The 26180-nt window shown below is 54.2% G+C and overlaps 1 protein-coding gene across 8 annotated transcripts in view; it reads left to right on the top strand.

The window, feature by feature from the left end:
• Nucleotides 1-521: 521 nt before the first annotated feature.
• BCL11B (BAF chromatin remodeling complex subunit BCL11B) overlaps nt 522-26180 on the top strand; it is a 104203-nt gene continuing 78544 nt past the window's right edge. For 2 of the 8 annotated variants that reach the window (XM_043489686.1, XM_043489680.1), the window contains exons 1-2: nt 2741-3980; nt 17353-17718. In XM_043489686.1, the coding sequence (XP_043345621.1) occupies nt 3923-3980; nt 17353-17718 (424 nt within the window). In that variant the 5' untranslated portion in view covers nt 2741-3922. Of the gene's footprint in view, nt 1009-1198; nt 1356-2740; nt 3981-15295; nt 16668-17349; nt 17719-26180 lie in introns of those variants that run through there. The other 6 variants (XM_043489684.1, XM_043489678.1, XM_043489679.1 and 3 more) reach the window with 5 other exon arrangements.

The following is a 26180-nucleotide window of genomic DNA, read 5'->3' as shown; positions in this document are numbered from 1 at the left end:
AGGGCCGGGGCTGGGGCCCGAGCTCCGCCACTCGCTCCGCCACTCGCTCCGCCTGCCTGTTGTCTGGGCATCAAGCGAGTGGGGAAACATTAGCGCGGGCCAGCTGCCGAAGCCGGGCGGGGTCGAGGGAGAGGTCAAGGTCGGCGGAGAGGCGGCTATTGATCCGGCTTGGAACGCGAGACAGGGAGCCCAGCAAGACTAAAGGGGGAGCTGTGAGACCAGACATTAACAGCTTTCAGCGCTAATGATGCCCGTGCCAGACGGGCAGAGGGAAAAAAAGGAGACTGGAGCGGCAGCTGGGATCGCTCGCTGCTTGCGCCCGGCCGCCTCTCCCGAGAAGAGGAGGAGGAAGGCGAAGGGGCCAGCGCGGGGCCGGGCAGGGGCAGGGCAGCCTCTCCCCGGCCGCCGCGAGGTGGAGCGCGCCGGCGGGCGGCGGCGTGTCCAGCCCTGCGCCGGCCCGCCCGCGCGTCCTTCTTCCCGCCGTCGGGGCAGCGCGGGGCCAATGAGGAAGTGCTCCCCGGGTCAGTCGCGGCCCGCGCCGCCCCTCGCCCGCTACTTCCTGCTGGGGGTGGGGCGGGGTGCCCCCTCCCCAGACGCCGCCGCCCGAGCGCGCGCGACTTGGCAGCTGCCGCTGCGCGCCCCCCTCCCCAACCTCCGACCCCGGATGCCTCGCTTAATCCACAGGGGGCGGGGGGCGCTTTCTTGAAGGGGGGCTACCCAGTTCCACCCCCACTGCCCGCAGACCCGAGTCCCCATCCTTGTAATCAACCCCGGGAGAGCGAGGGTCAGCGTGCTGGGATTTCGGGCGCCGGGGAGCAGGCGGCGTGGAACCGCCGGCGATTTGAGTCCAGACCTGCCTGCGTGCGCTCTGTGACCTTGGGCCACGCGCTCACCCTCTCTGGACTTCACACCGCCCAGTTCTCAGCAACAAAAAAAGCTCTCCCAAGTTTAAGAATGTGGGCGAGTTGGGATGGCCGGTGTATGGTATTCTTGAGAAGTTTATTAAAGGTGCGTGTCGGCATTTTTTTTTTTTTTCTTTTTACTTAGGCCACTTTCCTGGAAAGATTTTCGTGGTGGGGCTGGAGGAGAGGGAGGTGCTTCCAGAGTTTGGACCACGTGGAGGTGGGGTGTCGGTGGTGGGTGGTGGGCATGCAGTCCCGGGTGGGGAGGTCGTGCGGACTGGCTCTTCGCCCGCCCCCCTTCACCCCCCTCCGCCCAGTCTCTACCAGCTCTTCCCCCGACCCTGCAGCCCGGTCCACAAAACTGCCTGCTAGAACATATTATTATTTTTTAGGGGGGGTGGGTGGCTTGGGCAGGGAGCTCTTTCTGTCCTCGCTAATGGACGCTGCGCTCTGGTAAGTTGTTGGTGCCGTCGCCCCACCCAAGACCTTGGGGGTGAACAACGCCCCCACCTCCGCCCCCGCCGCGTACCCCTCCAGGGAAAAGGCCCCGAGGGAGGCGGCGCGCTCGGAGGCGTCACGGCCCAGCCTTGCGCTCCCAGGAGGCCGCCAGAGCCCGGCCTGGGGGCGGGGTGAGGTGGGTGCAGCTGGGCTCGCCCGCGAAGCCCAGCCCCGAGCCAGGCCCGACCCGCCCTGGCTGCCTCCCGGCCCAGACCCGAGAAACCCTGGGAAGGGCGAGGGGGCCGGCCGCGTGGCGCGTCCAGCCGGGAGGTCAAGTCGCGAAACGGATGAAGTTGGCCGCGGCCGGAGGAGGGACGGGGAGGTTGCGGGGGGCGGGGTGTGGATGTCCACGCGAACCGCTCCTGGCCTTGTCCCCGGGCCACGGACAAGCTCCCACACCTCCTCTCAGCCTCGCCGGCTGGAGATCAAACGGCTGACAAGGCAGCTGTGTCCTTCCTTTCCAGACTGACGGGCGATTTCAAGTCCTGCCCTAGGCGGAGGAGCCCTGGGGGTGGGGGGCGTTACTTCCAGGCTGCAGTAATTGTCAAGGAGTGGGAGGGGACTGGGGGACCCGAGGGGGTCACCCACGCGAGTGTGTCCAAAGATCCGGCCACACCTACTTCTGGGTCGGCAAGTATGAGACGCTCTCCCACGTGGAGCACCCCTTCCCCTCACCCCCATGCTTCCGAGAAACCTCGGCATTAGGGGTGGGCTCCGTGTTTGACCCCCAGACTGAATGGGTCACCGCTAGTGACCCCCAGGGAGCGCAAAGATTTCGGGTGGACATGCCTTCGGGAATGGGACTCCAACAAGGTCTCACGTTTCCCCGCCCCCCAGTGTGCCCCGAATTCTCTCCTCTTAGTATCTTTTATTTTGTCCCCGTGGCTCTCCCACAGTTTGAAATACCAGGATTTATATGGAGACACTTTTTGGAAGTTTAACCCCGACCCCTCAATAAAATCAAAGTGAAAACAACCAAGCTACTTTCCAAGGAAGACCGAGCAATTGACCATGTGCCCCCAGTTCCCGTGTCGACCCCAACACTCTTTCATAGCCGCCGCCCCCCCCCCCCACAAGAGCTTTCGAATGAGTGGGTGGGGACTTGTGTTGCTTCAACTTACTTCCACGCACACCGCACTCCGCCCCCCTTCTCTGGGGGTCCAGCTCCCTAGAGGGGAGGAGGGATGGAGAGGATTTTCTTTTATTTAAAAATATCTTGCCCACGGCCCTCCCTCCCTCCCCCCATTTTGCGCTGCCAGTGCACGGGGAGGAGAGGAGCGCACACACACAAAAAAACGCTGCACGTGTGGCCGGCCTGAACTGCGGGTGTGCGCACGGGCGAGTGTGTGTGTGTGTGCGCGCGCGCGCGCGAGTGTGCCTCTGTGTGTGTGCTTTCTTGTTCTCTTACAGGGTACAATGTTAAAAAGCCACCGCTAGTCGCCCCCAGTGCTCCGACTCTCTGGGTCTTTTTGTCTCTAGTGCAGATTAAACGTCACGTCCGCACTTGAACTTGAATTTTATCCCATTGTACAGAGGCAGCCCCAGCCATAGAGAGACCGAGAGCTCCCAGAGAACCCGGACTCCGCCATCTTCACGTTGCAATCTATAGCTCCCAGTCCGCGCCCGCACCGACCCAGGCGCACTGGGCGAGCCGCCCCGCAGCCCAGCTCCCCCCGGGCCAGCGGCTCCAGGGGAGCGCTGGGGAGCGCTCGCGGGGACCCGGCAGCCTCTCCGGCCGGCGCCAGCCTGCCAGGTGGACTGGGAAGGAGCCGCTCCTGGAGTCCCCCCAGAGCCTCGGAAGGGTCAGTCTCCGAGAAAAAAACAGGCAGCCCGCAGAAAACCCAGAAACCACCGAACCGGGGCAGTTTTTACATTGCTTTGGGTTTTTTGAGGGGGCGGGGTGAGGGGGTACGAGACAAGTCCTCAAGTTTTCTTGGCTGTTTTTTTTTTCTTTTCTTTTTCTTCTTTTATTTTTTATTTGTTTGCATTTTCCCCCCTTCCCCCTCCCCCCCTCCTGGTAGAAGTGCGCTTTCCACCTACCAGACCCTGAAAGAAAGTGTCAGGAGCCGGTGCAAAATCCGATTTAAGTTCAAGGAGACATTTGGAAGTCCAGGAGGCCAAGCAGTTTGAAGAAGTGTATGCAATTTTTTTTTCCTTGAAAAGAATATATTTTTGAAGAAGCCAGCCAGTCCGCGGCAAGCAGCAGCAGATTTTTTTTTTTTTTTGCCTTTCTCCTATTTTAGATCGAGAGGTTTTGCTTTTTCTTTTTCCTTCTCTTTTTCTTTTTGCAAACAAAAGAAAAAACAGCATAGAAGAAAGCGCAAAATAAAGAAGAAGAAGAGGAGGAAGAGAGGGCAAGAGAGGAAGGAAAAAAAAAAAAACAACCAAAACACCAACCCGGGCAGAGGAGGAGGCGCGGCGGCGGCAGCGGCGCGGCGGCAGCGGCGGCGGCTCGGACCCCCTCCCCCGGCTCCCCCCATCGGTCCAGCTCTCCGGGCGATGTCAGAATAGATGCCGGGGCAATGTCCCGCCGCAAACAGGGCAACCCGCAGCACTTGTCCCAGAGGGAGATCATCACCCGTAAGTGTCTGCGGCGTGCGCGCGAGGGGCCGGAGCGTGGGGCTCCGGGCGCCCAGGGCTGGGGACACCGAGCCGGGTGCAGCCGGGCCGGGTGCCCGGGCGGCCCGCGGGCTCGCACCGGGGCAACGGCGTCGGCCCAGAGCCTGGTTGCGGGGGGCGGCAGGAGGGCCTTAGGAAAGTTTCTTTGCAGCCCGGGGAGTCCGGGCGCTGCGCAGTCCGATGCGCCCGGGGCTCGGGGGCCTGCGGAGCGGGCTCCGGGGCCGGGGAGGGGGCGCGCAGGCTGGAGGAGGTGTGTGTGTGTGCGCGCGGAGCCCGGCTGGACGCTCGCCCCTCCGAGCGGCGTGTGTGGCGGCGGCGGCGCTGGTGGCGGGGTTTGGAGAGGCGGGGGGAGGGGGCTGGGGGAGCGGAGGGGGAGGGGGGAGCCGGGAAGTGGGGAAAAGTTGGCGAGCGCGTGGGTCCGCGCTGACGGCGCGGGCGGAGGGGAGCGGGGTGCGCTCGGGCCTGGGGGAGACGCGGGGCGAGGGGCGGCCGCCGGCTCCGAGTCCCCCCAGTCGCGGCACCCGGCCGGGCCGGGCGCCGGCCACGCCGGTCCTCAGATTCCGCTGCCGCCTTTCTCTCCCCTCCTCGTGCTATTTGCAAAAGAATCCAGCTGCGCGGCTGTTTGCCGGGCTCCTGCACCCCCACCCCCATTTCCCCACCTCCGTCTGTCTCCTGGGATGTTCTTGTCTTCTTTCCCCCCACTCCAAAAAAAAAAAAAGGTGGGGGACATCGGGGGCTGGTGAAAAATCCTCGCCACGCTGGGGGGGTGGTGGGGGGAAAGGGTTGTCAGCTCGGAGTGGGAAGAGAGGAACGTGCTTGTAAAATAGTGGGGAAAAAAAGAAAGAAAAGAGGAAAAAAAGGGAAAGAGACCTATCCATCTCTTACCCATCTGCCTATCTCAGATCTTTCATCTTCCCCTATCTAAATAAACAAGGCAGGGTCGCAGTGGAAATCCACCGGCTGAAATCGTGTGGATTTCAAGCAAGTGGCGGGGAAGGCAAAGTCAGGCAACGGGGCAGAGACGCAGCCGCTTCCAGCGCCCGGGTCGGGTTTATTTAGCGAAGGGAAGAAGCCTGCGGGAGCGGGCCAGGTACCGGGTTGGCAGGGGAGCTCGCCCGGGTGCCTCCACACTTGCACCGGGAAGGTCGGCTCGCCGCGCTCCCTGCCAGCCGCAGCCCGCGGGGCTGCTGCTCCGCCGTGCGCAAATCTTTCCCCGCGGTCCTTTCTCTTGCGGTGCCGGAGTCGCCGTTGCTTTTTTTTTTTTTAATTTTTCTTTTAAATTGCAATAGAAATAAAACATCCTCTGGGTGCCATCGAAACCGCGGGCAGGTTGTGTTCCTTGCCATCCTCCGATCACCTTGTCAGGCTGGGGCCCGCTGCCGGCGCCGAGCTGGAGAGGGCTGTGCGCCCATCCGCCGCCGAGGACTGGCTGCGCGGCGGCCGAGAGCCGAATATTTATGTTATATTTTAACAAATTTAAATAAATAAATAAATATATAAAGGGGTTCTCCCCTCCCCTGAAAACCCAGCATAGGAGCCATCTGCTCGGAGCCTTCGCTGCTGCCATCTCTTCTTTGTTACAGCTGATACATTAGTAAGAATTTGTGGATTTATGATTATTTTTGGGGAGGGGAATAGATATGAAAGTGGGCTTGCCTTGGGAGAGGGACGCCTTTCTGGAGGGAGGGAAGAGGGCTTCTCTGATATTTTTCATTATTGTAACACCAAAGAAGACTTGCTGGTTGCATTTAAAACAAAATGTTTTGCAACCAGATTTGAGCCTGGTTTGATCAAGGTCCTTTTCGCCCGTTGACATTTAGCCCTTTATCGAGCCTTTAGCAATCTCTTATTCTACACCCCCACTCCCCACTTTAGATGGTGGAGCGGCTGTTAGAATGTCTGTAGTTGCAGACACCTAATTTCTCCAGGAGGCAATTTGCCCCACAGAGGCTCTGTATAATTGCAAGGGTTGCTTTTGAGGAGGGGGAAGTTGGGGGGGGTGCTCCGGGAGGGGGGAGTTATGAGGGGGGCATTGCCAAGCTGGCAGCAGCGAAGGAGCCAGGAGTGTTTGCATTTGTGTGTAAAGGGGGAAAGAAGCAGGTAGGTTCGCTTTGCTTTTGCCCTCTCCCCGTCTGGCATTCCTGGGACCTCGGGAAGAAGCCCTGGCCGCGAGCACGGGTGGCGGCTGGGCGGCGTGGGGGGCCAGGGGTGCCTGGTGCGACATCCTTCCCTCCTTCGTGGCTGTCTCAGCCTTGCTCAGAGCAGAGCTGGGGATAGCCTGGCTGACACTGGGACAGGGGCTGGGAAGGAGAGATGGGGAGAAGGAGACCAGGGGATGGGGGGGCCAAGGATATCCTGCCTGCTCTTCAGGGGCCCATGGAGCCCAGGGCATGTGCAGAGGTTTAAGAAGGGAGAGTGGTCCAACCAGTTCTCAGACAAGGCTATTTATTATCCCCAAAGCAGCTGGCTTTTCTGTCTGTCCTGTGTCACCCTGGAGGTGGGACTGCAGGCAGGGGGAAAGGCAAGAATGGGATGCAGTTTAGGCTTAGGGCCTGTACAAATGTGTCTCTCCTCAACGATGCAGGAGTCGTGGGTCTCAGGTGCTCTGGAGCCCTGGCCAGCCAAGTGGGTGCTGTCACAGCCCTGATCGGGGACCCATGTTTTAGCTTTTAAATGTGAAAGAAACTACCTAAAGCATGGTACGTCTTCAGTTGGGTGGCAGCCCGCTGGCTTCAGGTTCTTTTGAGATGATGCAACTTGGGATAACTGATGGTCTGAGACATAGAAGAGCACACAAACCGCATCGATAATCTTGGGGGTGGGGGTGGGGGGCTGGCAAGGCGGAGAAGGACTCCATAATGAGCTGGTTAAATTTACAGACAGGGCCAGGGAGAAGAGGAGTGCGGGAGGAGAGTGTGGGAGACAGCTGGGGATGAAGACCTAGGCTTCTGGTTTGTTTCAGAATGTTTGACCCAGATGGATGTGGCTTTCAAAGCCGGAGGACAGACACAGCTATTAATAAAAACAAATGCAAAACAGCCCAGTGACAATAGTGAAGAGGGGAGGATGAGGGACAGTGGACTGACCAGGCAGAGAGGGAAGGGCTGTGAGCCGGCTGTGCCAGGCAGGGTGAATGGACAGGCAAAGGAACCCCAGCCTGAGACTTCCCGGAGGAAATAGCAAGCCCGGGGTAGATAACTCAACTCCAGTGCAGGTGATTTTATTTTTCAACAACCCCCCCAACAGGTTTCCTTGGAAGATTAGTAATTTTCCGTACGAATTCACGATTTTGCAAAACAACTAGAGAGACCCAAGATTTGATGCAGAAGTTAGGCTCACCGTGTTAATTCCATGGTTGCCTTTTAAATTAGGTTTTGTTGTAGCTGTATGTTTTGAAGGCCGCTGTGCTTACAATTATCTTAACTCCCCAGGGTAGAGTGTATCTCCAGGTGTCCACGTATCTTTCAAAATTGGGCCTCTGATAAATTTCATCAGATCTGGGCCCCTCTGTTTTTTTGATAATTCTGGGAGGGGGGAGTGAAGTTTGTCCCCCTTCTGCACAGAAGGGAACCCCATATCATTAGAAGTGTGACATAAGTCAGCTGCTCTGATTCTAAGGGAGAGTAAAACTGTGTTCATCCAAGGTGTTATGCCAGGCTGATTTTATTCATTTGTAATTCACACCTGAGAGAAGACAGCCGTGAGCATATTTTAACAACCCCTAGTATTTTTAAAGGGTAGTCTTTCTCCCCCTGAAAATTGTGTACAGTGGCATATTTCTTTCTTTCTTTTTTTTTTGAGGGTGGGAGGTGGGGGGGGGAGTGCCCTCTGTCTGTTCTTTGGCCTTGGCGATTTTTGTCTGGCCTTCAAAATATGTCGTAACAGAAAAGCGAGTCATTTCTGAAACGCCGGAGTGAAGACAGTTGCTTTGGGGAAGCCGGCCTTAGGAACGTGGAGGGAGGCTGAGGTCAGATTGGTTGGGATGCTTTGATGGGCACTGTGCAGGGCTAACTGGGTCTTAGGGTTCCAAAGGGCAGGCCAGCTGTGGGTGCACTGGGCAGTAATCAGCCTTCTGTCTCAGGGGAACTGGAAGCAGGCAGAGCAGTTGGGTTCCCACATACAGTTCCCCGCTGCAGAACACACCAGCTTCTAGCTCCTTATCAGAATCGAGCTCTTGGCACTTGCCTTTGGGCTCAGAACACGGCTTGCCCTCACCTTCCCTTTTTCCTTTTCATCTCCTTTCTCCGATCGCTTTGCATTCTCTGTTGCTTGTTGTGATAAAAGACTTTCCAAAATAAACTTTCAGTTGAATTGGCTTTTGGTGGATGGCAGGGCTGCAACGCCCAGCGGTGCCTGGCACCACTTGGCAGCTAGGGGGAGCTCGGTGCCCGTGTCATGCGTGGAGCTGGCGCCGCGAGGGGCCGGGACCGGGCTTCCATCAGCCGCGAGAGCCGTTTACGTTGCTGCAAAATGTCTTAAGTGTGAAGTTGTAATATTGATTTTCCTGCAGAGAGTCGAGCAGGACAAAATGAGAATATAAGTTTGAGAAATCTATTTTCAAGCTATCGGCATTGATTTACAAGCCTTCGCTAGGCAGATGGGGGGACAGTTTTTCTTTTTAATTTTTTTTTTTTTAAAACAATTGCAATGCTTAGTTTTGCACGAGTGTGTTTTCCTCTGGTTCGTCTGTGGTCTTGACTTTCTGAATTCCATTGGATCGCCGAGGCACACGGGATGGAGTGTGTGTGGGGGGGTCTGGGAAACGTGAACCTCGTTTTGTCCGTTTCTGTGTTGTATGTCACAGACCCTGGGATCTGCCGCTGCCGTGGGGAGTCATGTGTCTAAAACAGCTTGATGAATGGAAATCCTTTCAGCTCAGATTTTATAACACTCGGATTCTCAATTCCATTTATTAGGTAATGTTCCCACTGTACTAAGGGGAAAAGCATCAGTCCCCAAAGAGATAAAATGCCAATTCAAATAACATGTAAAACTTTGTTTGAGAGGAGTATGTGCTTGCGAGACCCAGCTTTGCTAATGCCTTTCACCCCGAACGGTGCCCTTAATGGACGGCCTTTAATGAGACGATTTCTCCCCTAACCGTGTAATTTTGTGCTGGGGAATATGTGTGCTTTTGATCACAGGATTTCTGGGTCTATAATGTCTTCTTCTCCAAGTTCAAGAAATCTGCAGACAGCACAGTTAACCCTGAGTCTCCTGTGTTGAGTTCAGTCCATGGGCAGAAGAGGTTACGTGGAGACAGGAGAGGAGTGCTTTATTCTAACCTGAAAGAGAAATAAATTAGGTCAGACAAAAGCCTAGCGCTGTCATCAGCCGGGGAAAGAGCCTTCACTCTGCAGTACAGAGGGCCAGCAATTTATCTGATGATTTCTCTACTTCATTTAATGTTTGAGTCAAGCCTGTTGTAAGCACAGTGCGGCAGTGAGCTCATTTGACAACTCAGAGATAAAACGCCACTGTTGTCTTGAACCCTTGGGCTGGGGCCGTGGCCTCTGGCCTGTAGAAAACCGTTTAAAAAAAAAGTCATTTCAGAAATCCCCAATCCTTTGCCTTGGAACTTGGGGGAGTTTCACAAGCTGTAACTAAATACAGACTACAGGTTCGACAGCGTGTGAAGAAAATAATTATACGAGCGAGGGTCAGGATGGAGTTCCTGACCTTTGGGGACCATCTCCTGCGTCTCCTGTGGCTTAAGGAAGGACCCTCTGGCTGTCTGGTTAGGTCCTACCTTTAGCTAAAACTCTCCAAGGACTTTGGACTGGGTTTGATGCTGTTGTCACATTTGGGAGAATGATGGAAAATAAATGCTCTTTGGGGACTGTGGCCACCGTCAAGTTGTTGATGCTGCCCGAGCATCCTTCTCTGAAGGTAGTGTTAGCTTTGGGCCTACTGGCATTTTTTTTTTTTTAAAGGGAGAGGGCACGGCAGAACACCAGGGATGGATGTCTGTGTCACCCGGGTGCTCTGAGTGTGGCTTTGTCACTTTCCAGCTCTCCGTTTAATCCCACGATGGGGCCTGGGGGCCCATGTGTTCTGTCCCCCACCCCCTGTTCCTCATCCCACAACCCTTCCTTCCCAGACAGCCAAACGTCAGTGAGATCTACCCGCGCTGTCGTCCCCTCCCCAAGAAAAGCTGTTTGCTGACCGGCACCCTTGAGCAGTGGTTTTCCCCAGGCATGTATAAAAAGTGCCGAGAGCAGGCTATTTGGAGAGACATGAAAGCAGAGGGACACACTTTGAGCGTCTTCCGCACGAGCCGGTGAGGGGAGCGAGGGGAGAAGCATCGTTTTTTTACTGGCAGAAGTGACACCAGATCGCGGTTTGATTAATGGTGCTACATTCAGGGGGACTCTCGTCCGGCATTTTGACATATGCAAGTCTTTTGTGTAGTTGCTGAAATTCAAGAAATTCATTCTTTATTTCTTTTTTTCCGAGGCAGCTGATAATCTGCTTGGGTGTTGAATTAGCCAGCCCGAGCTCTGCTACGATAATGAAATCCCAGACCACACCGAATTAGGTAACTTCAAAGTAAAAAAAAAAAAAAAAAAATCCTCTGTTTTACACAACTTTTTTATGACCCCCTTCGACTGAACTGCTGAAATGCAAATACACTTGAGAATGTTCTAACGAGTTCTATACTAAAACAGCAAGCAAAAATGACTCAGTTAAGTGGAGAGCCAGCATTATTGTGATGAACGCGAGCCTCAGAAATGGATGCACCGCTGAGAATTAAAAAGCGGGGGGGGGGGGTCAAGTTTAAATTTCTACCTTGGAAACGAGATGCTGGAAGCAGTTTCCACTCTTGCTGTTTTGCTGTGAGCCTCAGAGCCTCGCCTCCAGTTAAAGGCTCTCAGTTCAGCATCCTGTGTGGACTGTCCCTTTCTTCTGTTTAGCACCTTTGAAAAGGCGCAGCATTAAATAAAACAAATCTCTTCATTGGGCCTCGAAGAATGCTTTTATATGTTTTATTACGAGCTCTGTCGTGTCTGAAAGTTGAAGGTGTTTGCAGGTTTGTTGAATCTTCTGAATGTGTTTAGAAGGATTTCTATAGCAAAGCATTTTTCTTTAAAGATCTATCTGATTTCTCAAAACGTAGGTCACTGCATGCTTTGGTATCATGGGCTTGACTTTCTTCCCAGTCACCTGTTAGTAGTGGAGGGCTCTGTGAATACACCTGAGTGGTGTTTCCTTGTTCGTGGGGTCTTTTTCCTGCTTTTGGATGTGTGAGACCCGGCCTCTGGAGCTCAGTTTTGGGGGATCTGGAGAGGCAGGTACACTGGGGGAGGTGGGAAGTTTGGACTAAGTCTGTCGAGCAAGTTAGGGGAGTTTTCAGGGAGCCGATTTTAACATGCTTAAGTACCCTGAAACCAGGCTGGGGGCATAGAGGACAGTGTGTGTATGTGGGAGGGGGGTGCTCCTCTTACCCTCAGAACCTCCCCCTTCCTGAAGAGTGCTGGCTGGGTTCTTCCTGCACCCCAAACATCTCGGATCAGGAGTCCCCACTTCTCTGAAATGCAGGTCAAGCCTGGGCCTTCTGGCGATAGGCCCGGTCAGCCAGACCCCGGGTCGTTTTCACGGACAGGGACATCCACATTACAGATAAGGTTGTGCCCCAGCCTCCTTCTTTCTGTCCAGATGTCAGAAATACGGAAGATTTCACTTTGAGGCAGGTGCTGCGTTTGGCACGGAGCAGGCAGGGCCTGGTGGGGTTGGTGGCGGGCCCCGCCCGGCCTGTACCCTTCCCTCCAGTGTGAATGTGGCGCGGGGCCTGGGCCCCCAGTGATGTGACACCTGGAGTGGGCTGGAGTCTTCCTCCTGCGCTCCTCCCGGGAGGACGGGTGGTCCAGGAAGAGAGAGCCCAGACCTGTGGGATCTGCCTGGGACCAGCTCGGCTGCCCCCTCCCCGGGTCCAGCAGCAGCCCCAAGCCTTTCTTGGAGGCCAGACGGGGCTGGGTCCTAACCCTTCCTGGCCCTTTGAGGACGTTCGAAACACGTGCCTGGCTGGGATGAGGCTCATCTCCGACTCCTCTGCCGGCCCCGCGTGATTCCCTCCGAGCGGAGAACTTCATAAACCTCTTGTCGAGCCTTTAGGCGTCCTCTAGTCATAGATTATTTTCTCTGCCAGGAATTGATTCCTTCTCTCTCCTGTCTCCACTGCCCACGCCTCCCCCGCTTCCCCAGCCCCCTTTCCGCAACGGTTGTCATTTTCTCTTGGATCCAATAAATTAAACATTGATGGCAGCTCAGAAAGTGTGCTCCGTCGAGGGGTGCATTTTGGTGGCGCTTAGGGGTCTCGGCCCCTCTCTGGATGTTCACGGGGAGGAGAGTGACAAATCCTTTCGCAGACTGTTGGTTTGGAGTTGGCTGGCGGAGGCTGTCTTCGTAGGAAGCAGGTGTAACGTGTCTTCCCGTCGGATGCGGCGCTCCGGCGCGTGGATGCTCAGCGTCTCTTGTAAACACGCGTACAAATAGGATGGCGGCGGTGACGTTGGTGGCACAGGATTTTGAGAGCCTGGCATCCCTCCCCCACCGCCTTCCCCTACCCACCCCACCCCCATCACCGAAACAGTACTTCTCCGTGGGTTTCTCCTGGTCTGTGGCTTAGCCATTAAGGACAGAGATTTGGATTTGAATCGACGCAGGGTTAAGGGGACGCCGGCCTGTGTGCTGTGTGTGCTCTGGGGACAGCAGGAGGCCGGCCCCTTGGTTGGAATTCCCCGAAGGGCAGGTGCCGGGGTGATTAGAGGAGACCCCAGGGCGGGCAGGGCCCTTGGAGCCCTGGCTCCAAGGAGCGTGTGAGGGGGGTGGGGGTCCCTGGCCAGGTAAGGCCCGCTAAGCCTCTGCAGCTGCTGGAGGGGGGGGCCTGTGGGCCGCTTGGCCCGGTCGGTGTTAATGATGTCTTTCCATTTCTGTCTTCTGCCCAAATTCCTTCCCTGCCAGCCCCGAGGCATGGGGGAACTGGTCTGAGGATCAAGTGTTTCCCCGTCCACTTAACAGGAATGTCCATTAGTATCTGTGAACCCTGATTTCATTGCTTCTAAGTGCATTTATGAGCCGGGAGGAGGCCTCGCCTTGTAAATGAAATGTGGTTTTGTTGTAAAAGAAAATGACAACAAACGTGTAGCTGTGTGTGTGTAAATATATATTTGTCCATGTGCTTTAGGATGTCACGTTTCAGAACCCACCCCAGCCAGTACCTGCTGTTGGAACAAGTCATCAGCTGCCCTCAGTCATCTTTCCTCCTGTTGAGTCAAACGTCTCAGCCATGCGTCGACTTTATTCGGCTCATGACAGTGAGGGCAGCAGGGTTTTCCAGAGCTGCTGACTCTTGGGGGAGCTTTGCATGAAAGCGGAAATCCTCTCACCTGGTAGATGAGGAAAGGACCTCATCTTTGCCTTCTTTATTTTTTTAAAGGCTGGAGTTTGCAGGACAAGGCAGCCAGAGGGGCTGGTTTGTAGGGTCTGGGAGTTTGAAAGGCTGTTTTGTGTATATGTGACTTCTCTTTCCTGGTGCTTTCTCATCCCTGGGTGGCAGTTTGGGCGACTCTGCCTGTCACAGTGGGGGCCCGGTCCTCTGAGCCTGTGTGGGCAGTGGATCTCCATTCCGCCCCCACAGGACTGAGGAAGGAAGGTTTTGGGGGGGGGTAGGCCCATCTCACTGTGCCCTTCTCTGAGCCCGGGCAAGTGGTTCTTTCTCCTTTTATTTCTTCTGTGAGCGATCGGCTTCTAAGAAGGGACACAGGCGCACACGCACACACATGCACCCCCACGCCCAGCTCGGTATCCGCCTGCCAGAGGAAATGAAACCACAGCCCGCCTTTGGGGGGTGTCTCCGAAGGCCTCAAGCATGAGATTCAGCAAGCTGTCTGGGTCCACCCGCTCTGACCTAAAAGTTTGACAGTTTGGGGGTTCGGGGTGACGTTGCTACCTTCCTGGGAAGTGCCTCCCGCAGCAGCCAGAGCCCAGGGCTCCATGCCCCGGGGGAGTGGGATGGGGTGGGCAGAGGAAACCCCAATCCTTGAAGTTGGGCGAACACCCCCTGTCATCTTCAGGAGTTTTACTTTCAGCACCACACGTGGGAGGGGAAGGAGATGTTTTTGTTTCTTTTCCTCCTGGGTGCCTTTGGAGGAGGCACAGGGCTGGATCCTGGGTCTGGGGACCCGAGTTCAGAGCTGTCTTTGGGCTGGGACTCCAGCGGGGCCTGGCTGCCCAGACTGGCTGGCTGCAAGAGGGCTGGAGGTAGAACTCAGACCTGCAGCCCAGTCAACGGCCTCGGATACTTTCAAACTCAATTACTGGGGCTCACGAGGGCTTGCAGCAGGAAGAAAGTGAAAAGGCAAAGACTGCCAAATAAAGGAAGGAATACCAGATGTTACCAAAACAAAACAAAACAAAAAAAAAAAGAGGAAAAGGAAAAAGTGCTGGTACAGAGTCCCTTAGCAAAAGATGGAGAGGAGAAGCGTGAATACCTGTGAACAGGCCTGCGTGACCTTTGCTCAATTTTAAATCAGCCTGTTTCTTTTGCAAGAGAAGAGAAGTTTGAGATTATGTAGCTTAAAATCCCCAGCAGAGAGGAACTATTCAGGCTTCTCAAAATTCCCACCGGGGAGAATGGACTGACGGACTCGGCTGAAAAAGTTTAATGAAAAGCAAAACCAAGACAAGGGAAGTCAAGATGAAATTAGATGACAGAAAACATCTCCCCATCCACAGAAAGGATGATCAGGTTGGGGTTCGGATGGATGAACTATTGTCTTTGTTTGTTTTTTATCAAATGCCCTTATGGATGCTGCCAAGTGCCGGGTCTGCTCAGGAGGGCCCAGTACCTCCACTCTCCCTACCAGAGAATTCACCTCTGTTTGATTTGAATTCTCGATTTCATTTTGTCCTTTTTTTTTGCTTTTTCAGCTCATTTCCTTTGTGCCTCTCTTTCTTTCTCTCTCTCTCTTTTTTTTTAACAAAACAATATTTTGACATCCTCCTCCCATTTATTAAGAGTTCCTTCTCTAGAAATGGTGCACAACACATCCTTATATTTCTAAAGAACTGTTTTCACAGCCCTCTCCTTTGGCTCTGAAATTATGTATATGTAATTGGTAATTAAAGGTGCGAGCTTTTCAATATAAACAGTATTGCTCAATGTTAGATCATTAAAGGGAAAAGAGGCACCGAATAATTACCTTTAACATTCTGACAAACCGTGAGCCGGGAACCCGGTCCCCCCTAGAAACACTGTTCGGCGTGAGGGTTGTGATTACATTTTAACCATAGCAAAGCATCTTTTCATAAAATAAATTGGTAAATTAATTATGTAGCATTGTCTTCCAACTCCTTTTTAAGTAAACTCTGATTTCTTTTTAAAGTGTAATTAATGGTTTCTGGGGCTGCCTTTGTGCACACTGTTTTCTCTTACCTTCTAGGTTCTTTCCTTTTTCTTTTTTGTTAGAGGTATGCACACAAGAGATTTCGGATTTCTTCGTCTGCGGGGTGTTTTGGGGCGGCCACACTTCCAGTGCATTTCTACATGTAATTCATCGAGGGCTCTGCTTTTCTAGCAACACGGGCGGGATCTCAGGTCGTCACTTCCCTTCTCCGCAACACCTGGGCGCCCACCCGCGCGTGCATAGGTCACGCGTGTCCCACGTCCTGTGCTGCCTGCTTGGTCTCACGCACGGACTCTCACAGGCTCTGGAAAAGCGTGTGCTCAGAACACACAGAGCAGTGATTTATAATGTAGGATGGAAGATGCCACAGAATTTTTTCCTTAAATTATCTGTTCTTTGGCTCTGGCCCGTCAATAACTTCACTGCCACGGAATGTGTTTTCCTCCATTCCGTTTCTTCCCTCTCTTCTTCTGTGGTTTTCATTATCCTTTCTTAGATGCCATACAACTTAAAACGTACCTGCCTCCTCGGGTTTCAGACCTCTGGCTGCCCCCTGGCTTCTCGGAAGACCCCACCACTGGTGCTGTCTACACAGCCATTGACATTTGCTCTTGACCAATTCCACCTCGAGTTTGCTCAGACCCTGAGCGTGGATGCAACGTCGCTGTCCAGTTGCCTTATTTATGACCTGTTGGTTGGCTGCGTCTCCCAGGTTTCCCGAGGGGGTTGCTGCTTTTTGAGGCGTTTACTAGCTTCAAAATATTTGGGTCCCTTGCCCCCTACAAAACAAAAATGAAAGGAGGTAGGTAGATCGGCTGCTAAAGAAATATGAAAACATACAGCCCATTGCAAGTGTGGTTTGTCCTCTGCCAAGAAATGCTTTTGGAGTCTGAAGAGTTATTTTTTTTTTTCTTTTCTTTTTACTGGGAATGAAATAAAAACCGACCAACAAAAAAGGACAGTAGGGAGTTGGTGAGAGTCGGCAAAATCTACAAAGCGATGGGAGTCTGACCAGGAGCAGAGTGTTTGGCAGGGAAGCCGGCTGCCTCGTTCAGCTGACTAGCCGCGTCTCTTCCCTGCATTTTTTTTTGTTTGTTTGTTTTTTTCCCTTCTATATTTCTTTCTGAACCAATGCTCACATGTTGCTTTCTGAGCCCGGGTCCTTTCTTTCTCTTGGAAGGACCAGCCCCGGGACGCCTGTCTGGGTTCCTGTTTTCCTCTGTGGTGTGCAGCCAAGTCTCAGGTAGAAGAATGCAGGCAGGGGCGCTCATGAATGGGGAGGACCTGAATGAAGGTGGGAGGGAAGAGGGGTGTGTGACTCCCGCCCGAGCGGGGAGAAGCAGCTCTGGCTCGCTGTTCTAAGCCTTGGCTGCCCGTCGGAATCACCTGAGAGCCTTTAAAAAAAAAAAAAGAAGACAGCCTGAAGTTTGACTCCCAGTGTCATTGGTCTAGGGTACTGCCTGGGAGCCCGGGGTTTTCAAAGCTCCCAGGTGGTTCTGAGATGTTGCAAAGTTTTCGAGATGCCTCTCCATCACACTGCCACCAGATTGGGGATGGTCCAGCCCCCAGTGGAACCAGGATGTGTGTGGATGTGCAGGTGGTCATGTGCGTGTCCGTATGCTGAACTGAGGGGAAACTGGCAGGAAATAAACTAGAAAGCAGTAAGATCTGCACCGCTTAAGGGGCAACCTCTGGGAGCTGCAAGGGCTGCTCCTGGAGCCTCACTTTGCCCATCTGTGGCATGCAGGATGGCGAACCCCTTATCTCCAGGAGTCTTGGTGGGGGGGAGCGTGGTGAACCCCTCGCATCCCGCAGTAGAGGGGCCTGCTTCTTGGTGGGGAAGGGTTGGAACGAACGATGGGTCTTGTGACTCCTTAAGCCCATCTTGTCTTCTCTGCCCCTCCCCTTGTGCTTTCTCTCTCCAGCAGAGCCTGAGCATGTGGAGGCCGCCATCCTCGAGGAAGACGAGGGTCTGGAGATAGAGGAGCCTGGCAGCCTGGGGCTGATGGTGGGTGGCCCCGACCCTGACCTGCTCACCTGTGGACAGTGTCAGATGAACTTCCCCCTGGGAGACATCCTGGTTTTTATAGAGCACAAGAAGAAGCAGTGTGGCGGCAGCCTGGGGGCCTGCTATGACAAGGGCCTAGACAAGGGCAGCCCTCCACCCTCCTCGCGCTCTGAGCTCAGGAAAGTGTCCGAGCCGGTGGAGATCGGGATCCAGGTGACCCCCGACGAGGATGACCACCTGCTGTCACCCACGAAAGGCGTCTGCCCCAAGCAGGAGAACCTCGCAGGTATGAAACATTGCCCTTGCCTGGCCGCTGCAGAAGCCCACTCACCCGTCGGGTCCCAGGCCCGCCCTCGCCCCTCGCTGTGCCGGGGAGGGGTGGGGCTCGCCCTCTGTCTGAGGGTGTCAGTGCTGGGAGGGCCCGCGGGGCTACCAGGATGGGCTTGCCCTTGCTGAGGGGCCAGCATCCGGGTGACCCTCGGGAGGAGACAGGCCTAGGGCTCAGAGAGGCCCAGCGGGCTGAGGCTTGCTTTGCTTTTGGCAACGGACTCCCGTGGTGGGGGCCTCATCCACAGCTGGCCGGGAGAGCAGGACGGACCTTGGGAAGGCTAGCTGGCTCTGACTTTGCTGGTGTCCTTGGCTTAGTCTCTGGCTTTGGAGCCTGAACGTCTCGGGTTGGAATCTCTTCTGCACAACTTGGATAAAGTCAGTTTCCCCATCTGTGAAATGGAGCGAATGAGACCTATCTGTTGGAGGTCGTTGTGAGGCTTGATGAGATGTTGCGTGTGGGCAGGGCCTGCTGGGGGCCCTCGTTTTTCTCGTCCACTCTCTGGCTTCAGTTTCCCATCTGTCCAGAGGCCCCTTCTGATGTTGCCTGGTCCTCGGAGTGGGCCCGGGGAGCGGCTCGTGGGAACCTGGCTGGAGCCGGTGCTTCTTGGGGGAGGTTGGCCATTGCCTGTGGCATGCCCACCTGGTGGGCCACCTGGACGCTGGCTTTGATCACCTGAAGGACACGTGCAGGGGCTGGCATCCTTGGGCAGGCCCAGGGAGTTGGCCTCAAGTTCTGTTCGGGTCAAGGCCATGGCACGCCAGGGCCTCTTTTAGGGAGCTTGTGCTCCATGCAGCCCAGAGCGGTGGCTTCCGGTTTGTCCTCCTGAGCTCAGGGCCCAGGTTGGCCCGTGTTTCCTAGAAGCAGTGGGACGCTCTCGGAGCACGTGCAGGGCTCGGATCCTGCCAGGAGACTTTGGACGAGCTCCTTCGGGGTCCGAGCCTCAGTTTCTCCCGGTGTCACCAGGAAGGACAGTCCTGGCGGGCCGGGTGGGTAGGTTCAAAGAGCAGGAGCTCCATCAATGCTTTGCCGGTGGAGCTTTTCTCTTGGGGGTACCTTCTGGCACTGCAGCACGCAAGCAAGTGGCTGGCCAGATGACTGTATCCATCTCCACAGCGTCTGGGTCATGGAAGCCAGTGGAGATGCTGGGTGCTACCTGGCCGGGGCGGGGGGTGGTGAACCAGGTGGAACCAGGACACTCTGCTCCCATGGGTGGGACAGATGAGCATGGCCAGGAGACCCCACCCCCCATCCCACCATCACCCAGGAGGCAGTTAGTCAGGGTGATGCAGCAAGTCCAGCTGCCCTGGGGCAGCCACCGGGCAGCTCTGTGACCCTGAGCCTCCCTTTGCCCGTCTGTACAATGGGGTTAATGAGCTCTGTCTCTGGCCTGCAGTGGAGTGCCGAGTCCTGCAGGCATGGGCTGGGCCCTGGGGAGACCCCGTCCAACCAGACTGGCCTGTGGGGCTGGCCTTCTGGCGGGTGTCCTGGCGTGAAATCTCCCACACTCTTAACTTGCCCAGGGCGTTGAGGAAAGTGTCCGCCGTGTTCAGGCCCAAGTCCCAGCAGCCCTGGTTTCTCAGAGCGCCGAGTGGGTCTGAGCGATCCTGCTTTCCTCAGGGCCGGAGCCCTGGCGCGGAGGAAGGCGTTGGGCCCCTTCTCTCTGTCTGACGCCGAGAGCTGGTTTTTGCCAGCGGCGCAGACACGGGGCGTCAGTGCGCACAGACCTTTCAGGAGTGGCTGCTGCCCACGAGAGGGGCCCCATTCATGGTTCAATGGAAAGGCTTCCTGCTTTCGCCAGGGCCCATCCAAATCCTCATTTCACAGAGAAGGTATTTTCCAATGAGAGGCTGCAGATCGTTGTGGGTAGGTTTGTTTAAGAAAGCGACTAAATATGATTTCATAAAAGGCAAAGTTAATCTCCACGGCGGCTTTGTCCTCACCCCCCACGCCCCCCGCCGCCCTCTGTCCCCACTCCCTTTCTCGGGGTTGTCATACTGCAGCGGCCTACAGTATTTTTATTCTGTGTGTGACGAAAGATATTCTTGGCCTTTTCTGTTCAGCAACAGGACGAATGGATTTCTTCATTCTCAAAAAAATATGTAAAATAATCCCTTAGAAGTCTAAGGAGATATGTTTGTTCAAAGCATTTAAAATGTTATTTTAATCAAAGGCACGAGACAGTCTCCATGCTGTGTCAGCTAGAGACGACCATTCCGTTTTAACAGCCCATCATGATTTTTCTTTCCCAGACTCCTTTTTTGCCTTTTCCCCTCCCTACTTTGACACCAACTTTTCCCTTCTTCTTCTTTTTTTTTTTTTTAATTTAATAAAAAGGAAAGATTAAAGAATAAAAACTTCCGTAGCTCAAATGTATAAAGTCATTTAATATGGTGGGAGCATTAATTATTTTAGCTTAATTGAATTCTGAGGACTGCAGTAGTTGCATTTTTGTAGACAAGCCCTGTTTATTATTTCTCTGTGTAGATTAACAGTAAAGGAAACACAGATAACTTTAGTTATTTATTGTAAAATAAATGTGTCAATTCATGTGTAAAGCAAGCTGCTGAAAGATAATTGAGTCTTTATATTTTAAGAGGGGGACTAGGAATTCCAGGCGCTTCTCCGCCCGGGCTTCCGGAAATCTACACAGCTGTTGCCCCAGCCCTGGGCAGCGCTGGCCTTGCCCAGGCCTTTTCTGTCCCTCCTTCCTGGCTGTGGCTGGGAGGGGATGCTCCAGCCTGTCCATGCTCCCCTGTCATCCGTGCAGCTGGCCTTGGTCGGTAGCTGGTGTGGGTGGTGGGTGGCGCTGATTGCGAGGACTTGGCCTCTGACTTGGTGGTCTGAGGCAGGGCGCCCATGTGGCCGTGAGGGTCCTGCTTTTCCTGGAGCCCACAATCTAAGCATGGTCCAGACAGGCGGGTCCCAACTCTCTTCCTACCAGGTGCTTCTAGAGGCTGGGCTCCAGAGATGGGCTAGGCAGGGTTGGTCTGTAAATATGTGGGGGGGGGGTCCCTTCTACTGTCAGGGGCTTCCCCAGAGGTTCAGTAGTTAAAAATCCACCTGCCGATACAGGAGATGCAGGAGACATGGGTTCGATCCTTGGGTTGGAAAGATCCCTTGTAGGAGGGGGCATGGCAACCCACTCCAGTATTCTTGCCTGGAGAATCCTGTGGACAGAGGAGCTTGGCGGTCCGCGGTCCGTAGGGTCGCAAAGAGTTGGACACAAAGTGACTGAGCATGCACTTCCATGTTAAGGACAGCCCCAGGCTGAGAACCCAGCTGGAATTCTGTGAGTCGTTACCCCAGAGTGGCACTTGTTTCTTGGGATGCCATTCTGGAGATGGGTATAAAAAGATCAGTTAACTACTTTTTTTTTTTTTTTTAATGACAGAGGAGTAGGAGAGTGGAAAGAGGATGTTTCTGAAGCTTTGTCTCCTAGGGCAGCGGTCCCCAACCTTTCTGGCCTCAGGGACTGATTTCGTGGAAGACAGAGTTTTTCCACTGACTGGGGCAGGGTGGGGGGTGGTTTGGGGGTGATTCAAGCACATTACATTTCTTGTGCACTTTACTGCTATTATTGTTACATCAGCTCCACCTCAGATCATCAGGCATTAGAGCCTGGAGGCTGGGGACCCCTGTCCTATTGCATTCATTCATTCGTTCAACTAGTACCTACTGCCCTTTCCCCACCCTGGACATCCCCACTGGAAAGAGCCCCCATGGGGCAGCAGCATGGTGGGAGGGTGGCCACGTGGGCACAGGGCCAGGGTGTGAGCTGCCCTGCCCTTGATGCATATAGTCGAGTTCTGGGGTGCTGCTTTTTGAAGATGTGCTGGGCCTGGAGGAGGTCCCTCGAGCTTCTGTCCAAGGCAACCCCCCAAGCAGACGGAGGGCTGGTGCTGGCCAGAGGTAGGGGCTTTGGCTGGAGCTCTGACCCAGGGGCAGGCCTCTGATACACGTCTGTCTGTATTGGAGTTCTTCCTGTTTCTTAAGATCCCTTCCCGCCGCATCCTCCCTGCCTCTGAGGAGGGTTCTGATGGAGCTCAGGGACCCATTCATCGAGGGTAGCAGGAGTAGTGAGCCCTGGGAGGGGAGGTGAGCGGGGTCCAGGCTTTGCCAAGAGCATGAGTCTCTGAGCTCTTCTCTGGGACGGGCGTCCCGAGGAGGGGTGAGGCAAGGCGGGGTTAGGGGATTTGGGTTTGCCATCCACACTGGTGAGCCCAAGTCTGCGCCCCACCCTGCTTTCTGCTGGCCACTTGCAGTGTGACGTGCCCTTCTGAGCTGCAGGGTCCTCATCTACCTAATGATAATTGTGACATTTAGAAAGGATGTGTGCGTGGCGTGCATGCTGCGAATACGAGTGGGCCCCTCTTCCTTCAGGGATGCTCTGCTGTCTCTCTCTGGCTCCATCATCTCCCGGTGTTAGAATAGTGACCATTGGTCTCCCTGGGATCTGGGAGAAATTTCCACTGGGTTCTGAGGCTGCCCGTCAGAAGCAACTTCAGGACGACAGTCACGTGTGCCGTCTGGTGTGTGGCCCCTCCTTTCCCATCTTCGGTCACATTACCATCATCTGGTGACAACGTGAGGGCAGGTTGCCCGGGAGGAGGCGTCTGGAGGGTTGAAGGAGCGAGTTGCTCTGGTGCCCGTCGGCCAGGGTGGGATTTCCAAGCCCCCCCAGGCAAGTCGCTTCATTTTTCTGGATCCCGGCTTCCTCGTCTGCACCTACTTTTTTGACTTCATGCTCAGAATTCAATGAGATGAGAGTGTTAAGCGCCCACCTGGTACAAGGTCTGGTCTCAGGTAGACCCCGGAGCAATGGAAGCATCTGGAAAGCTTTGAAAAGAGCGTGGACCTTGCCTGGCGGTGTGAGATGCTTGCCTTTCAGAGTCAGAGTCCTGAAAACTTATCTTGGATGTCTCTCAGCCATTCCCTACAGCTTGCGCCTTAGAATTCCCATTGTATAGCCCCTGATCACAGGTATTTCATTTTTGCGCGTTATCACCCCTACCACAACCAAATGAAGCTATCAGGGGAGGAATGAGCCATCAGCTGTCAGCCATAGGTTTGCCTTTTCTTTGCTCCTTACCCCAAACGCCAAGTGTCAGATTTCTGGAGAAATGCAGGAGACAGGCGGCAGGTGACAGGAGGTGGCAGGCCCCCCTCGAGTGGAGGCGGCCGGCAGGTCCGTGCTGTGATGGCTCCGCCTGGTTCCTTTGTCAGGAACCAGGAAGGACTGGAGATGCACCTGGAGGTGGAGGGCAGGGTTCACGTGGCAGGCAGGGCACACACCCCCAGCTTTGGTTTGGGGTCCCAGTGACAAAATGCATTGCAGAAAAGGGCTTCTGCTCAGCCAGGGGATTTACACTGCTGCTCAGAGAATGCTCGTTTCAGACTGTAAAAAATAAATAAAATAAGTGTGAGAAAAGAATATTAGCTTGGCCAGTGGGAGAAACTAAATAACTTGCTCGTGCTGGAAACTGGAGATAAACCCCACTTGCAGGTTGTCTTAAAAAAAAACTTGCATTTGATATATTTAGAGTTGTTATTTTCCCTTCAAATTAAGATTAGTTAAATCCATGTGTGTTGTGGCATGGATTATATTTTTTTTATTACTAAATCATGACAGCTAATTATTAGTTCTGTCTGCACCAAGGGGTTGTGGACTGTTCTGTCTGAGGGACATGGCCCTAGGTTCTGGCTGGGGTGCTGGGCATTGCAGGACTGACCTCAGAGCTTGGGCAGGGCTGGTGGGTGGTGGGTAAGAGGGGGCCAACCTGGTCACCTGCTGACATAGGTGCTTTTCTTGGGTTGAAATCTCACCTTGAAAGATGTCAGTCTTGAAACAGATACTGTTAACCCCACTCTGAAATAGATATTTCTAATCCCACTTTGAGTTGGGGCTCAGAGAGGTTAAAGACTTGCCTGAGGTCACACAGCAAAGTGGAATCAGACTTGGGTCTGCCTGGCTTCTTCATATAGCACAGGGTATGGAGGCTTTTAGGGAGAGGGATCCTAATTTGCCTGGCTGGTGGAGCCATTGATGGCAGGCACTATCTCCAGACCCCATTCAAGGTGGTCTTTGAAGCCTGTCCCAGGTGTGACTCTTGGAAACACTGCCAGGAATCCTCAGGCCCCCAGAAACCTTGGTGCAGTCCCAGGTTGCCCACACTTCCTGGTGAAGGTTTGGAGAGACAGGTGGCAGAAGAGCAATAAAATAAAAGCAGTAATACATGAATTCAGATAGACCAAGGCTAGAACTGGTATTTTGCCAGTGACTTGTCCTAGGACCTTCAGCAAAGTGTCCACCTTTCCAAATCTCAATTTCCTATAAAATGGAGTTAATCTTTCTTATCGGTCAGGCTTGTTCTAAGGTGTGGTTTAGACAATGTATGCGTATACTGGCTTCCAGGGGGCTCAGTGGTTATGAATCTGCCTGCAATGCAGGAGACGCAGGTTTGATCCCTGGGTCAGGAAGTTCCTCTGGAGAAGGAAATGGCAACCCACTCCAGTATTCCTGCTTGGAGAATCCCATGGACAGAGGAGCCTGGCAGGCTACAGTCTGTGGGTTCGCAAAGAGTCGGACACGACTGAGAACACACCCATACACACACACGCACACACACATGCCTGTTACTAGGTCCCTGTGCATTTGTAACTGTTAAATAGTAGTCGCCAGTGGAGTGCGTGGGGTTCCAGCCTGAGCCGGAAGGATCTCTGCCTTTGCCCATCCTTGCCTGTTAAGAGACTTGTCTGAGCTTGTGTACTTGGTTGTTGGCAGGGCTCTGACCACACCAGGCTGCCCAGCCCTGCAGCTCAAGGCAAGCCGTTTCCTCTCTCGGAGCCCTGGTTTCCTCTCCTGTAAACGGGGATGGGCGGCCTCAGGGAGGCGGGAGACGGCAGGTAACCTTTGTAATCTGTTCACACCATGGCAAAGAGTGTCAGTAAGCTCCACAACACGACTGTAGCACTAAGTCATCGCTGGAGGTTGTATTGAACTAAGAAGGAGATGCAAAATACCGGTCAGTGAAAGGGTCAGTTCCTCCCCTCTTTCAGGTTAGGGACCTTACTATCTGATTTATATAAGCGGATCCATACTTCCAGCAGGAGTGCAGAAAAGGGGAAGGAAAGTAAAGGAAGAGAGAGAGAAAGGTTCTCAAGCGGAGAACTTAACCAACATTCAGCCTCAATTATTATTATTATTATTAGGATTTTTATTTGACAGTAAATAGTTAGCAGTTGACTTAAGTTTTTTATTAGCCTTTTGACTGCTGCCCCCCCCATCCCCTAATTTTCATGGCTGACTAATGCATAACCAGCAGCTCCAGAATCTCTCAGGAGTGGGCTAAGACAGCTCCATAAATAAGGCAGCCTGGATGTCACCCCGTGCCCTTGGATTCCTCTTTCACCGAGGAGACAAAAAGATTTGAGTTTTTCGTATTTGGGTTTTTAATTTAACACATCCTTATTAGAGCTCACAACGTGCCAGTCACTGTTTGAAGGGCTTTACACGTATTAACTGATGTAATCCTCTCAGCAGCCTCACTGTGCAGAAGAGGAGGCTGGAGCACAGAGACGTGAAGTCACTGGCCCAGGGTCACACAGCCAGTGAGCAGGGGCTCCGGGTGTGAACTCCGGCAGTCATGTTCCTTCCTGTGGTGAAGCGTGTGCTGCCCGTGGTCACATTTCATCCCGAGTTCCCATCCACCGTCTCTGCCCCACTAGGGCGGTAAATCAAATACTACTTTCATTTTGTAGATGAGGAAACCGAGTCACAGCGAGGGAAGGCGCCTCGCTCACCCACCCTGCTCTGTGCTGAGTCGGAGGGCGAGGGACGGTGCCTGCCTAACCCGCCCGGTCCTGTGAGTCAGCGGCATAGTCGTGTCTAGAAACCAGGCTCCTGACTTCCAGCCAGGAAGTGACCTTCACAGGGCGGTGTGAGGGGTCCTCACCCGGTCATCTCCAGGGAGCCCAGGCACCCGGGGTTCCTGTGGGTCTTTGTGGCTGGCAGGGCCCCTTCTGCTCCCAATTTCCTAAGGGTGAAGCTCTGTGACGGAACCTGGGGTGTAGTGTGGGGTGCACCCCACTGCCGTCCTACACATGTCTCTGGAATTTTTGTGCCTTCTATCGTCTGTACAAAAGTCATCTTATTAGGAGCTGACCCCCAGGGTCAGGACTGGGTTAGCAACAGGCCTGTGGGCTTATTGCATGAAGCCTGGGGAGAGGCAGGCCCTAAACCTGCGGCCTGCATGTTGTGTGACCTTGAGCAGACCCTCCCCCTCTCTGGGCCCGAGCTTCCTCAGTGGAAAAGGAGTGACCAGCGCTTTCTAACAGATGCAGGAGCCTGGCGGCAGGGTGAGGGGTGGACTCCAACTTCCCACCTAAATTCCCTCCCCCCCCTTTTTTTAAAGAAGCCT

The sequence above is a fragment of the Cervus canadensis genome, chromosome 17 (assembly GCF_019320065.1).
Source record: "Cervus canadensis isolate Bull #8, Minnesota chromosome 17, ASM1932006v1, whole genome shotgun sequence".
Taxonomy (NCBI): domain Eukaryota; kingdom Metazoa; phylum Chordata; class Mammalia; order Artiodactyla; family Cervidae; genus Cervus; species Cervus canadensis.
Note: the sequence above shows the minus strand (reverse complement) of the source record. Positions and strands in the feature narration are given on the sequence as shown.